At 40.6% G+C, this 15,108-nt stretch overlaps 1 protein-coding gene across 25 annotated transcripts in view; it reads right to left on the bottom strand.

Moving 5' to 3' along the window:
* Positions 1-15,108, bottom strand: part of LOC132870726 (protein NLRC5-like) — a 930,547-nt gene that overhangs the window by 825,593 nt on the left and 89,846 nt on the right. For 20 of the 25 annotated variants that reach the window (XM_060904521.1, XM_060904530.1, XM_060904519.1 and 17 more), the window contains 2 exons: positions 6,949-7,143; positions 4,973-5,146 (listed from right to left, as the gene is read on the bottom strand). The exons of 4 other annotated variants lie outside the window; for them this stretch is intronic. In XM_060904521.1, coding sequence (XP_060760504.1) covers positions 4,973-5,146; positions 6,949-7,143 — 369 coding nt within the window. The remainder of the gene's footprint in view (positions 1-4,972; positions 5,147-6,948; positions 7,144-15,108) is intronic. One more of the 25 variants, XM_060904528.1, reaches the window with a different exon arrangement.

Below are 15,108 nucleotides of genomic sequence, written 5' to 3'. Positions count from 1 at the left end.
AAGTGGAAAACTGTTCTGTGGTCAGACGAATCAAAATTTGAAGTTCTTTATGGAAATCAGGGACGCCGTGTCATTCGGACTAAAGAGGAGAAGGACGACCCAAGTTGTTATCAGCGCTCAGTTCAGAAGCCTGCATCTCTGATGGTATGGGGTTGCATTAGTGCGTGTGGCATGGGCAGCTTACGCATCTGGAAAGACACCATCAATGCTGAAAGGTATATCCAGGTTCTAGAGCAACATATGCTCCCATCCAGACGACGTCTCTTTCAGGGAAGACCTTGCATTGTCCAACATGACAATGCCAAACCACATACTGCATCAATTACAGCATCATGGCTGCGTAGAAGAAGGGTTCGGGTACAGAACTGGCCAGCCTGCAGTCCAGATCTTTCACCCACAGAAAACATTTGGCGCATCATAAAACGGAAGATACGACAAAAAAGACCTAAGACAGTTGAGCAACTAGAATCCTACATTAGACAAGAATGGGTTAACATTCCTATCCCTAAACTTGAGCAACTTGTCTCCTCAGTCCCCAGACGTTTACAGACTGTTGTAAAGAGAAAAGGGGATGTCTCACAGTGGTAAACATGGCCTTGTCCCAACTTTTTTGAGATGTGTTGTTGTCATGAAATTTAAAATCACCTAATTTTTCTCTTTAAATGATACATTTTCTCAGTTTAAACATTTGATATGTCATCTATGTTCTATTCTGAATAAAATATGGAATTTTGAAACTTCCACATCATTGCATTCCGTTTTTATTTACAATTTGTACTTTGTCCCAACTTTTTTGGAATCGAGGTTGTCTAAAATTCCTTACCAAATGGAGACTGGGCTGCTTTCTCTGAAGTTCTTTTCATCATAGTGATAAGGTTACAATACTTTTCACAATACAATATTATTCACATGATCAGCTACTGATATCAGAGGCTTTCAAGGGCAAATACAGCCCCAATTACATACCATATAACGGCGCCCAAATTACGGGCTTGTCAAAAGGCCCAAAATAGAACATACGAAAATCGCCCAAATTAGAAGAAAAAATCCTGTTTCATAAGGGTGGAGAACCCAAAATATTTTTAAATTATTGTTAAATGTCATTTTTTGGCATATATATTTCAATTTGTTGTTCAGTCGCTTCATAACATGAAGTGAACATGAAATGCGTCTAGCGATTACCGTAAACCGTGTCTGAGTCTCTGACGTCTGAATGTCGTAAAATATACTTCCTTTGTTTATGTTGTGAAATTCTCAACGATTCATAACACGTGGCTGTCGGTTTGTGATACTGTTGATAGTGCTCGGTTCGCATGAAATGTCAGCCACTGTGAGAGCTGCCTCAGACTCCGGAATAACAGCGAGAGAGGAACACGGGGTAATTAACATGACTGTTCATAGTAACTTGTAGCCAGATTCATAACACAGCAGGAGCTAACAGTAGAAGCACGGCGCGTGCTGGTTACTGTATATTGTTCTTCCGGGTGGGAAATGATCAGTGTTAGCTTGTGAATTACATGTATTCATTGTTCTTTGAAAATATATGTACCTTTTTGAAACTTTTCTCTCTTTTGGAGAAACATTTATTTTGATACACATTAGAAAATCTTCAGAATTATGGGACATTTGTTTAAATTGGCTATAAATTATTTTGCAAGAAACAGACTGTTGCCAAAAATTCTGATAAAATTTTAATGTACACATGTATATCATAACTTTGAAAATAAGTTATGATACTACAAACTATTTTATGTGGTTATATTATATATTGATATCTGGTTTTATTTTAATTGATATATTGTTGAATTGACATATTCTAGCTTTTTTGATATGTATCAATAGCTTAATTTAGACAGATACATATATGTCATTTTTGATATTTTGATTGTTCTAGATCATTATTCAGGGATGAGAATGGAAAATATTTAAAAAGTCTGAAAAAAACAGGGGGGCGGGGCCCAGGGGTTCTAATGATTTTTGGCTATTTTTTATTTTTTATTTTTTTACCCCAAAACCATTAATTTTATCAGCAAAAAGTTGCAATGTATTTGGAAATAAATTCCCCTTCTTGGTGGACAACCAGGTGAAAATGATTAATATGGTACAAGAGACTTGTTTTTAATCAATTCACATTTGATGATTTCAAAAAATCAATGCACCTTTTAATATAAACGAGCTCTACAGTATTATATTTCTGCATTTTTGCTATTCATGTCTTTGAATACTCTAATCCTTTAAAATGAAGTGCAAACCAGAAAAAAGTTCTGTCATATAATTCTCTTCAGCTTTCTTCTGATGTTATCATGGTAGCAGGAGGTCTTGCATATTAAGCAGGCAACATTCAACATCACTTATCACTTCCCTTTCAACTGTTGTGTGTACTAACTAGGTTTTATCTGGACAGGATGTTGTGTAATGTAATACATATACCATATGGTCAATTTGAAGATCGAGATGGTGATTCTGAATTAAAGAACAGGCATGTACAATGGGCATTACATATTGGAATTTTTTTTAAATCAAAAACTAAGTTCATCTCGGCATAAAAAATTTGGGCAGACGCTCCCACGCGGCACATGCCAGCAATGTACATCTCATCTCATTATCTCTAGCCGCTTTATCCTTCTACAGGGTCGCAGGCAAGCTGGAGCCTATCCCAGCTGACTACGGGCGAAAGGCGGGGTACACCCTGGACAAGTCGCCAGGTCATCACAGGGCTGACACACAGACACAGACAACCATTCACACTCACATTCACACCTACGGTCAATTTAGGGTCACCGGTTAACCTAACCTGCATGTCTTTGGACTGTGGGGGAAACCGGAGCACCCGGAGGAAACCCACGCGGACACGGGGAGAACATGCAAACTCCACACAGAAAGGCCCTCGCTGGCCACGGGGCTCGAACCCAGGACCTTCTTGCTGTGAGGCGACAGCGCTAACCACTACACCACCGTGCCGCCCGCAATGTACATTATAAATAATATAATGAATCATTGAACAGGCAAAATAATTTTCGACCTACCTTTGTGTTTTTTGGTATATATGTGAAGTTCGATAGTCCTTGCCCCTCTACTAGCGGAGTTTATCATGTCAGAACACAATGAGCAAAGTAGTTTTCCTGGGACGTCTATTTTCCGTATGAGATCACCGAGCTTCGTTGCGACAGTCTGCTTGTTGAACTCAACATTCAGTGTTCTTTCTAACCAAGCCCATCGAAAACAGTTCTTTATTCCTGCACCTTTATCAATCTCCCTCGCTCGATCCTCTTCTTTCTTATCTAGGACTTTTGCCATTGTCGATATGCTAAAATATCCCGCCTGAATACATGTCTTTCCGATGTTACCAATGCGTATCGTCAAACAGTGTGTACGGTCAGTGAACGGTGATTGCAAGCCACGCGTGGAGAGCATGCGTACTTGTGTTTATACACTGCACGCGATGGGATTCCCCGAAAATTCTACCGCAAATAAGTTGAACATTGTTGTGAATGTTAATTACGACATGTCGAAAGACTCGAGTGTGTTAACCCGGAGCCCACCAAGAATCAAGACGTTATAAGGTGACCACAGATCATTAACCATACACCCCCCCCCCCCCCCCCCCCCCCCCGCAAAGTTCTCAACAGATTTACATCGATCTCAAAAACGATCATTTTGGTCTGAAAAAGTCGGAAATCCGCCAATTGGTGGAAAATTCTCATCCCTGAGTTTCTCTCCTCTGTTGTGTGTGATATTAAACCATCAGCAGCTGAAGCTGAACAGAGAACAGCAGAGAGACCATGAACTTTAATCAGAGAGAGAGAGAGAATCTCAGATGGTTCTCTACTAGACTTATAGTGCACTACACAGGGGCAATAAACTTGTTTCTCCAGAGTCTACAGAGTGCATTTATAGAACACTATAGATTTATATTATTGTAGAATCAGAGAAGTAAACAATGATTATTCCATATAAATCCTACAAACATTCAGCCACTCGTTCTTGAGACAGCGTGCGAACAAGAATTTCAGAAAAAATGGACAGAAAACCTGAAAACATACCGGTTTCACCTCTCAGTGTCGGAGGAATAAAAATGTCAGTGTAATTTATGATGTTCGTTTGTCTAATTACTTTTTATCCCTCAAAAAGAGGAACCACATATAAACAGTGCTGTAATTTCAACACCAGTCGCCCAATCTGGATGCAAGTTTCATCAAAATAAAGCTGAAGCTCTGCACTTTGAGCTCATCTTCATTATTTAATTTCATCAATATACTGTGGGAAAAAAATTATTTAGATTCATATCTAAATCAGGGCTGGATTTAGGGGGGTCCTGGGTTGGGATATGCCCCGCCCTAAAACTGTCCCTGCACTGCATCAAGACTTTTTTAGGATCACATTATCTAGTAAATCAATTCCATCTCATGTCAAACCTAAAACCTGAAGGCCAAAATACGGCTCACTGCCTCGTTTCATTCGGCCCGTGTGAACTTTAAAAAATAACACTGAAACTACTTTTCACACAAACCCTGATAATTTTATGTAACAAGAAATAAATAGCTTAAAAAATGACTTTAGATCTTCTGTCCTCTACATCTCAGAAACTAATGCAGATACAAGTCCGGAATTTTTCACTATTTATCGGGAACAGTGACATTATTCAACAAGTTTGAAGCAAATCTGAGATTACCAGTTGGAAACTTTTTTTTTTTTTTAAATCTGGTGATTATGCATTTTAATTAATTTCTAAAAGAAAAAATACATTTCAGACACACTGCAGTCAGATCTAGTCATTTTTTGTGCTGCAGCTTCTCACATACGTCCATCTGACCCAAAGACTCTGTGACAAATCATCAGTGTGCAGTGAAAAGAAACAATCTTCCTCCTCAGGACATTGATGATGAACCTAAAACCTCTGCTTCAGTCTCACTATTAGAGAATGTGTCTTACTGAGGAGCAGGTCATGTGACTCTCAGAGAGATGATCTTACCTCAGTGTCTCCAGTTTACAGTGAGGATTCTCCAGTACAGCACAGAGACGCTTCACTCCTGAGTCTCCCAGATTATTATCAGACAGATCCAGTTGTCTCAGGTGTGAGGGGTTTGATCTCAGAGCTGAACTCAGAGCAGCACAGCCTTCATCTGAGACACCACAACCACACAACCTGCAGAGACACAATGACACACACTTCATCAACAGATTTTCATCTTGGTGTAATAGTGGTTGTGAAGATGATGTCTCTCATGTTGGACTGTCTCTATTCTCTTTGTAGCGCCCCGTTAGCTAACCTGCTATGCTTACGAGTGCGCTCCCCGAATCCATGTGCGGAGATCTCTCTCTCTCTCTCTCTCTCGTTAACCAATGCAATAGTTAAGTAATTTTGTTGAATGTGCCTTTACTTACTCAAGGTGACTACTCATAAACTTAGCTACTTTAAACAATACTGTGGGAATAGCACTCCTAGGTAAACATAATAAATGCTGTCTTTATATCTATTGTGTAATGGTGTCTTCTAATATCCTGATGGCGGTCCCTACTATTATCACCTAGAAGGAGTTTTAAACCTTTAAGGGACATGTACCATTTACCCTTTAAACTATGTATACAGTATAATACCATGCATGAATAGGTCAAATAAACTGCACATATGCACCAAGCATAAATTTTAACTATTTACTTAAAGTAGTTGGAAATATATACATCCAGCTCATAGGCTGCAACACAAATGAAATGGTTGTCTCTTAAATTCAGTTCAGTTAGTTGTAAACGGTAAATAAACTCAAATGTATCCACTACCAATAGCAAACAAAAACTTTACTAAACCTTCTATTACTGCCGGCAGTTTACCTTAAGATAACCATGACATGAAACAAAATAAAATGGGTACCCGACAAAAAAGTAGATGTCAGTTAGAGAACGATGCAGGCCTGTAACGTAGCTTGTGGGCGGAGAGGCCTTAACCAAAATGGCCGCTTCACGCCGTTGCACATAGACAAACAAAAAAAAAAAGCTCATCCATGCAGCCGTTTTGCCGCCGTCTGCTTTGTGGTAGCCTCGCAATGCTGGAGAGGGTAAATGGACTCGTTGCCCCTGAAAACAATGACCCGCCTCCGGTCGGAATCCTCAGTCTGGTCGCTGCCGTAGAGCCGAGCTGGCCGCACTTTCCAGTCCGCCTGAACGCGCGTGAGCTCCGTTCAGAATTAAACACTCACGATGTTCTACGCGGGAAGCTCTTGTCCCAAAGTTCCGCCAACTTGCATGCAAACACTACTATGTCCGCATCGAATCAACGTTTATGACTCACAGTCCGGTTGTCACTAAACAGTTACAATGTAAATACAGAAATTAGTGTTTGACTAACTCTTTTATTCACTCCTATCACCACCCAACTCTCTGCTTCTCTCTCCTGCTGCTCCTCCCGCCTCTCTCCTGCTGCTCCTCCCGCCTCTCTCCTCCTCCTCCTCCTCCGACCCCCTACTCTGATTGGCCCATACGCCAGGTAAGTAATTTTTTAACAAACTTAATTCTTTTCACATACACACATTGTTTTCACAGTTTTAACACATTGACATTCCCATTTTAAACACAGGTCAAGTAAATAAAATAAAAATCAGAAATTAATAATCCCAAAAATCCCAAAGGGCGACATCTTCACCAATCACAAGCTATTATTAATAATGACTCAAACATTCCCACTGTTACTGACATTAAGTTTACTCGAGGTGCAAATGATTCAGCAAAGTCAATAATTTAAAGGTTTAATGATCACATATTTAATTGTTAAAGATATTTTAATTATTTCTTTAAAGTAAAAGTGATTCTGAGGAGAAATTATCACTTCATGACTAATATATTTGTTCTGCATGTTTTACTTTTACAGAAAATTTTAATTGATAAACAACACTGTATACAACTATTAACTGCTGCTTTAGTGAGTTATTGTGACTCTCAGAGAGATGATCTTACCACAGTGTCTCCACTTTACAGGGAGGATTCTCCAGTACAGCACAGAGACGCTTCACTCCTGAGTCTTCTAGTTTATTCCGAGACAGATCCAGTGTCTTCACAGTCAGATGCAGTTCTCTCAGACTGGAGGTTTCTGAGTTGAGCACTGAGACCAGAGCTTTAGCACTTCTCCCTTTAATTGCATCACAACTGATCCTGAAGGAAATAAAATAATACATAATAAACTCACACAAATGATCAAACAGGTCCTCAAATCTTTCACGGCACCATTTCATTTTCATAAATGACAAAAGTACAAACTCCGAGTCGACAACACACTGAAATGCTGTAACAGTAATTCACAGTTCGAGCTGTTCGGATTTGAGTTTTCTGCTGCGCACGACATCACTGACACATGGGATAAACACGCAACATCAAATCTGATCACCAAATCGGGAAATAAGAGTCTGATCTCAAATATTTATAAGAGGAGAAAGGAAAAGAGTTTCAAAAGTCAGGTTTAGATGAAGCAGGCAGAGATCAAGGCAGAGTCATATTTATCTGAACAGATCAGACATTTGATTTGTTCTCTAATTAGTGAGCGACTGAAATGATCACAGCCCAGTGCTGAAGGAGTTTTATGGAGATACTCATGATGAGCTCGTTGGCCAACAGTGTGGTTTTTGTGTGTGTGTGTGTGTGTGTGTGTGTGTGTGTGTGTGTGTTCCCAGGTGCTCCTTATTTGTTCCTGGTGCCAGTGATTTACAGACTGGACATGTTCTTCCCCTTACACTCTGTGCATTGTCTCTCGCTGTCTGACTAAGCAAGTAAGTAAGTAAATAAGTAAAAAAGCGCTACAGCACGGAGAAGAACAAAAGCTGTGAGAAGGTCAAAGGAACAAAAAAGTTAAAATTTATGAAGATATCAGGATATTAGAAAAACAACAACAAAACAAAAATGGGGTGCACCTCTGTACAAAAAGAATAGTAAAACTGGGATTGGCAACTATAGACCAGTCTCCATCCTCTCTGTGGTGTCAAAGGTTCTGGAGACAGACAGTTATAACCAGTTATATGACCATCTCCAACAAAAGAGTTTGTTATGAATATCAATCTGGTTTTCGACCATCTTTCTCTTCTGATACCCGTCTCATCCACTTGACCGATTAGATTCGGAAGCAGATGGACTCAGGAAATTACACTGGAATGGTGTTATTGGATTTGCAAAAGGCCTTCGACATTGTCGATCATGAGATCTTACTGATGAAACTGCAAGCTATTGGTCTAAATGGTGCATTTATTAAGTCATTTCAGTCATATTTGACAGGCCGGTCTCAGATAGTTAATGGTGTTCATTCTCCTCCTAGACATGTCCGTGGGGTTCCGCAGAGTTCAAATTTGGGGCCCCTGCTTTTCTAAGATGATCATTTTACTGAGTTTTGAGGAGACTTGAGAAGAAAGTGTGCTGCTGATCAGAAACAGGGAAAAGCCGAGATCATCTTATTCAGACAAAAGCAGCAGGATGAAGTCAGAGACAGCAGGGTGTCACAAGGAGACGAGGTGTTCATTTACAATCACTCTCATGCACTCAGACGGGACATTTTGGAGACTCTGACTGACTCCATCTTCTGCTTTCAGATGAATTTTAAATCAATTTTACTGAACAACAAACAGCCTTAACGACAACTGTGAGGAAAAAGTCGGATTTTTTTTTCTACTTTAAGACCCACCTATTCATACTTGTAACGAGTCGGGGCCCATTAAAAAAGATCCCCAATTATTTTGGCTCATCTATACAATAGATTATTAGATTCTGATAGAAAAGTGTATTAATAGGATGCGATATCACTCCCTGTTACAGATTGGAGACCAGGAATTAAATAAATACAATAAAAACAAACTGTTTTTAATTGTAGGTATTGTATTTAAAACTGTATGAATGTGCCAGAAGTGAACATAAAACCATGCAGGACATTCTCAGTCAAAAGGGATTAATGATCCAAAAGTGGAGTCTGGTCTTTTAACACAAGAACTTATTGCCATGTTTGCATACAACAAACAAACAAGTTATTAAGACCGAGAAGTACACTCAAAAGAAGTGGATATAGAACCCACTCAATGGGATAGACCCTTACACGCTAACAAAGAAGGATTTTTCCTACGAGTTGGAAAATTATCCATCCGTTGAGTTCCCCGACATCTCAAACTACCTGGTGCTGCAGACATCGTTCTACACGCACACACAGATGAGAACCTGGAAGAGCATGGACGTGTACAACTTTTTATATGCGGCGGAGTTAAAGATCTGGGGATCAGGACACTACAAGATAGACGGCAGTAGACGGATCTAAGTGCAGGAAGAATGCATTATTTATTAGCAGGCGTGATATTTAAGCCAAGTTTATCTGTATTGCGCTTTTAACAGTCGACACTGTCGCAAAGCAGCTTTACAGAGAATTAAAGACTTTAAACATGAGCTAATTTTAACCCGAATTTATCCCCAATGATCAAGCCTGTGGCGACGGTGGCAAGAAAATAACTCCCTCAGACGACACGAAGAAGAAACCTTGAGAGGAACCCGACTCAAAAGGGAACCCATCCTCATCTGGGTGATAACGGATAGCATGATTATAAATAACTCGCTTCTATAACTGTGTCCTACAGAGTCACAAAGTATAACTGTGTAACCAGGAAATTCATTATAGATTTAACATGAAGTCGATTTTGTTGAAGTTATAAACAGGGACGCAGGAACTAGGGGTGCTGAGGGTGCTGCAGCACCCCCCTCCTGGACAACAGACGCAACTACAACATTGGCGTTGTAAATTCAGGCATACGTTTTTCTTTTATTCTAAAATAAAAACAAAATGAAAAAACATTTTTTCTTCTAATTTTTACATGCTTATAAGTAGTTTTAAATGTAATTTAAAAATTTGGTTTGAGTTGAGTGATAAACGTTTAGACCTCAACCAGACCGGAAAGAACAGTGGCGTAGAACAGTGCACTGGTGGCGGGAGAGTTCGTTTAGCTAGTGGTGTGTGTCAATGTAGCAGCAATGAGCCAGAAAAGGATTTCTGATTTCTTTAAAGATGGAGGGGGCCAAAAAGCCAAAGAGAAAAAGTCTTATGACGGAGGGCACGAGGAAGTTCAGGAGGAGGACGAGAGGCCTTCATCATCAGGGCAGGCTTCCCACTCCAGCACTGGCTGTAGCACTGCCACTGACCAGCAGCTAACTGGCTGTAGTGAAAGCACCAGTAGGGCTACCACCTCCCCTGGTTTTGCTGCTTGATTAATTATTTTTCTAGTTTCCTCTATGTTATCAGGCTATTCTATTTCAGAATAGTAGACCTAATTGGTTCTGTGTATTTCTTTTTTTCATTATTACTTTGCTGTAGTTCATTGAATGGACGCAAGAGGAGAATCAGCACGGCTGCCTCCGCTGCGTGTGTGAGAGCGGGAGAACACGAACGTGAGTGTGGACTATGAACGATGTCAAAATGCGGCCGTAAATAATTAATAGGCTACTAGATGGTGAATTAATAGGCCCTCTCTTCTTTTAGTATGGTTAATCTTATTAAGGTTATGGTTATCTTGTTTTTGTCACCTAAAAATGTACGCCTACGAGTACGACCTATCATAGTTTGGATGTTTGATACCAGGGACAGCTATGCGGCGCGCTCTGGCTGAGAACGCACTTTGTATTTTTCATCTTTTGTCTAAAAAAATAAATGCACTTATTATTGAATACATGTGAGTGTCTCAGTAAATGTAAGATTATAGCTCTGGCCTGGCTTTTAGTAGCCTACTGTAAGAAATAATACTGAGAATATAGCCTTTGGGCTATATTTGGTGCATCATCCGATGACATAGCCTACAGCACCCTGCACTTCAGATGAGTTCCTGCGTCCCTGGTTATAAACTGTTCATGATAACTGCAGTCCTAAAGTTAGCAAGTCAGCTGTAGTCTTCAGGCATAAATGTATTACTGTAAGTGTCCAGAGCGTCTTCCAAGTGGGTTTATTATTATTTTTTTGAACAAAAGCAAAACAGAAAGCAGAGTATTTAAACAGCGTTATGAACATGGCTAGAAACAAATGTGACAGTGATGATGACAATACTTTGCGAAGTCTCTGTGAAAACAGTGTCCGTATCTGCGTGTGCTGATTGCGCTCAAATCAGTGTCAGGTGTTTCCCATAACGACTGGGTCCCAAATGCGCGCACAACATACTCCGTGAGCGCACGTGGCCACTCGAGTTGTGTCAGACTCAAGCGCGCAAAGGCACAACAATCAAGTGTTCACCTGCTGTGTGACCACAACTTTTAGCTCATGTGTACATCACCATGCATTGCCACCAAAATGCCTCATTTTCATCAATAACCCACTGCAAAGCATCGCGAGCTGTAGTGCGACTGTAGCTTAATGAGGCGGATGTGACGTCGGATGCAACCCAGTAATTTTACCTTACTATGAGAAAAAAATTAACTTCAACTTGGCGGGGGGGACGACTAGCAGGCTACTAGATGGTGCTTCACAGCCCACTAATGGGCCGCAGTGGTTGAGAAACAGTGGAAGAGAGTGAAAATTTCTAAAACTGCTTTCAAAGCTGCTCGCTGAATAAGGAAGTAAAAGTTCACTAGTTAGAATCACAAATAAATTTCAGAAATTAATGCAAATAATCAAACAACTTTATACTTTCAATTTATTTGCAATATTTACAAATTATTCCACCACTGCAGGCTCCGATATGCTCAAGTTTGAGACGTCAATCATGTTCTTTCCCGATTTACTGACTGGCAGTTGGTTACAAGGTTCCGCCCCTTTGAGAGATCTACCGATCCTAATAAGGAGAAGCCGTGCATCCAGGTGGGACAAACGAAAAACGCGTTATCCAGTAAAACGCCGAGATTTTTTTGATTCACTAAAATAATGTCTGCAATGTGTCTCTCTCACACACGGTTCACATTTATTTTTTTCCCTTTTCATATACTACCTCAATTCCTCATGCCATCAGACTTCTCAACTCTGAGGAACTGGTCTGATTCTCACGGACTGTTGAACACACCACTCACACTACACTCTTTACACAGTCAACAATAATGCACTATTGCTTTACAATGTCTCTCACACACAAGGTTTACATTTATTTATTCCCTTCTCATAGATGACCTCATTATGCACACTCAACTCCGCACTTTATGTTGTTTGTGTAGTTTATTGTCTGCAGTGTTGCACTCTTGCACTTTGTTGTATTTGTAGATTTGTAGTCCTGTGATTTTTAAAAAAAATTTATTGGATTTCATCTACTCACTTTACACGATACAATAATAAAAACAAGAGACAGAGACATACAATAAAAAACTAACAAAACTTAAATATGCGCGTAGATGAGGGGCGAACTAACGGACTCGAGGTCCCATAAGTTAAGCCCCATTTACAAAACACAAAGAAAAAATAACCCCACATTATATTACACTACAAAAAATACAACAAAACAGCGCAACTCACGCGCAGCAGTTCATTCTATGTGTTGATCTGCAGTATGGGCAAACGGTTTTCCAGGAGCATACGCGCTGGGGGTCAAAAACAGATTTTAATTTTTCAAGATAGTGAATTCTAACATGGTCTTTAAAAAGAAAGTAGCTTCCCGATTGTCTAATTGGGAGAGGGAGATTATTCCAAATTGGTACAATTCTGTTAAAATAGGAGTCTCTAAACAGTGAGGTGCGAAAACGCATAGGCTTGAGATTTAAATTTGTAGATGCACTTCTTGTTCGGACGCTTGATAAGAGAAAATGGTTATTATTATGAAAGCTCACTAGCTTGTTTAGACATTTAAAGAAAAAACAAAGATCTCTATATTCTAACCAGTAAGAAATTGGCAGCATATTCAGCTTGAGAAAGCGCGTTTTATAATCCAGCCTTAATTGATGGTGGGGATGGCACCCCAGGATGAAGCGGGTTGCGCGCCTCCGGACGCTCTCCAGTAACTTAAGATCAGTAATAGATGACTGGGGCGCCCAGACTTCGCTAGCATAGCCAAGATTACTACGCACAAAACACAGGTAAAGCAGTTTCTTGCAGTTAGCCCCTATGAAGCTATTACAATGACGACGCAAAAAACTGCGCTTGCGATTAGCCTTTGCGACAATGATGGAAATGTGCAAGCTCCAAGTAAGCTTGCACGAGATTGTGACCCCAAGATCCTTCTGGGAAGGCACAACTGACAAGACGTGACCTCCCAGGGTATAGGGACTGGCCGCAATAGACGGAATGTTACTTTTGCGTTTTCTTGAAATTCTGAGACATTCGCACTTATCTACATTAAATGAGAGCTCCCAGAGCTCAGTCCATTTAAACATAGAACACAGGTCATGCTGCAACAATTCACAGTCGTTAGCCGTCCTTACAACCCTGTAGCACTTGGCATCATCAGCGTAGAGAGCCATTTTGGTGTTGGTGCTTATCACTTCAGAGAGATCGTTTATATAAAGAAGAAACAAGAACGGTGCTAGCAGGCTGCCTTGAGGAACCCCAGAGGTAACTCTCGCCCATGGTGAAAAAGCCCCGTCCAAGAGAACACGCTGAGTTCTGCAACCAAGGTAGTCCGCAAACCAGCTATGTAGAGAGCCCGTAATACCAAACAGGGAAAGTTTGTGAAGAACGCGACCGTAAGGGACTGAGTCGAAGGCTTTACTGAAATCGAGATAGAGCAGATCGATTTCCTGTCCAGCATCCAGCACCGTCCCTAATTCGTGCAAGACCCCAAGAAGCTGTGTTACACAAGATCTTCCTTCAGTAAAACCATGTTGCAGCAACGATAGCAGATCAATAAGCTCTGGGACCAATTTGCATAAAACGCAGTGTTCACAGAGCTTACTAATGATGGACAAAAGGGAGATCTGCCTATAGTTCGAAATGTCTGCTTTGTCACCTTTTTTGTATAGAGGACAGATGTTAGCACTCTTCCACTTGCAAGGTAACCTTGCAGAACTTAGTGACTGGTTGAAAAGTACACAAAGTGAAGGCATGAGCTCACAAGCACACTCCTTTAAGATCTTGGGATGGATATTGTCTGGTCCAGGAGTCTTAAATGGATCAAGGCGATTAAGTGCTGACAGTACGTCTTCCTCAGATAGAATAATGGACTCCAAACGTAAATCCGTGAAAGGCGTTGAAGGCAGATTGTTGGGGATAGAAAAATCGTCATTAAACACGGACAAGAAGTAATTATTGAAAGGATTTGCCTTCTCTTTAGCTTCGGTGAATGAAGACCCATTCAGGTTGACTGTTTCCGGTATCGAAGAACTTTTAGATAGACGACTGAAGTAGCTCCAAAAACGCTTAGGCTGAGAAAAGCACGAGTCCGAGATATCTTTGATGTAAGATGCACGCTTAGCCCGTACTAGATATTTAAGGTCTTTGCGTAACGAGTGAAATTTATCCCACAGGCTCGAGCTGTCCTTGTGAATGGCCTTTTTCCTTGCGGTATTCTTTTTGTGGAGCGCGTGAAGTACTTCGTCGAACCAGGGCGGCATAACAAACTTCCTTATTTTCCGATTTGGAATGAAATGTTCAACCTGACTCAAAAGAGCAGACTTCCAAGAAAGCCAGTTTTCTTCGATTGACTGATCCGGCGAGATAGCACTTGTCAGAGGATTATTAAACAAGTGATTTCTCAAACCTTCAAAGTCAGCTTTTTGAAGATTGAACGATTGCTGGCTGATGTTATTGTTTTTATTCGGAACTCTTGAAGTGAAATGCAAATCAAAGGTTACTGCTCTGTGATCCGACTTCAAAGCAACACCCTCTCCGCCAGTCACATCGATGTTGGAAACACCTTCAACAATGGTGGTCAACAATAGATCCAGAATATTGTTTTCGCGTGTCGGAGATTCAATTAGCTGGAACACATTCTGGTCTACGAGTTGTTCACAGAATGAAAATAAGGTTGAATTCGAAGAGTCACAAAAACCAGAACCTTCGAGCCAAGTCACTTCGGGGAGGTTAAAATCGCCAACAAAAACCAACCTGTCATAACTGACAGAGTTCAAGATGTTAATAAAATCATGAAGCCAGGCGACGGAAGCGCTTGGGGGTCTGTAAAAAACCGCTAACAGAACCTTTCCACAGTTATTAGTGATTATCTCTATAGCCAAATGCTCAATGACCGAGCAGTCGCA

Source organism: Neoarius graeffei, chromosome 22 (assembly GCF_027579695.1).
Source record: "Neoarius graeffei isolate fNeoGra1 chromosome 22, fNeoGra1.pri, whole genome shotgun sequence".
In the NCBI taxonomy this organism is placed as follows: Eukaryota; Metazoa; Chordata; class Actinopteri; order Siluriformes; family Ariidae; genus Neoarius; species Neoarius graeffei.
Note: the sequence above shows the minus strand (reverse complement) of the source record. Positions and strands in the feature narration are given on the sequence as shown.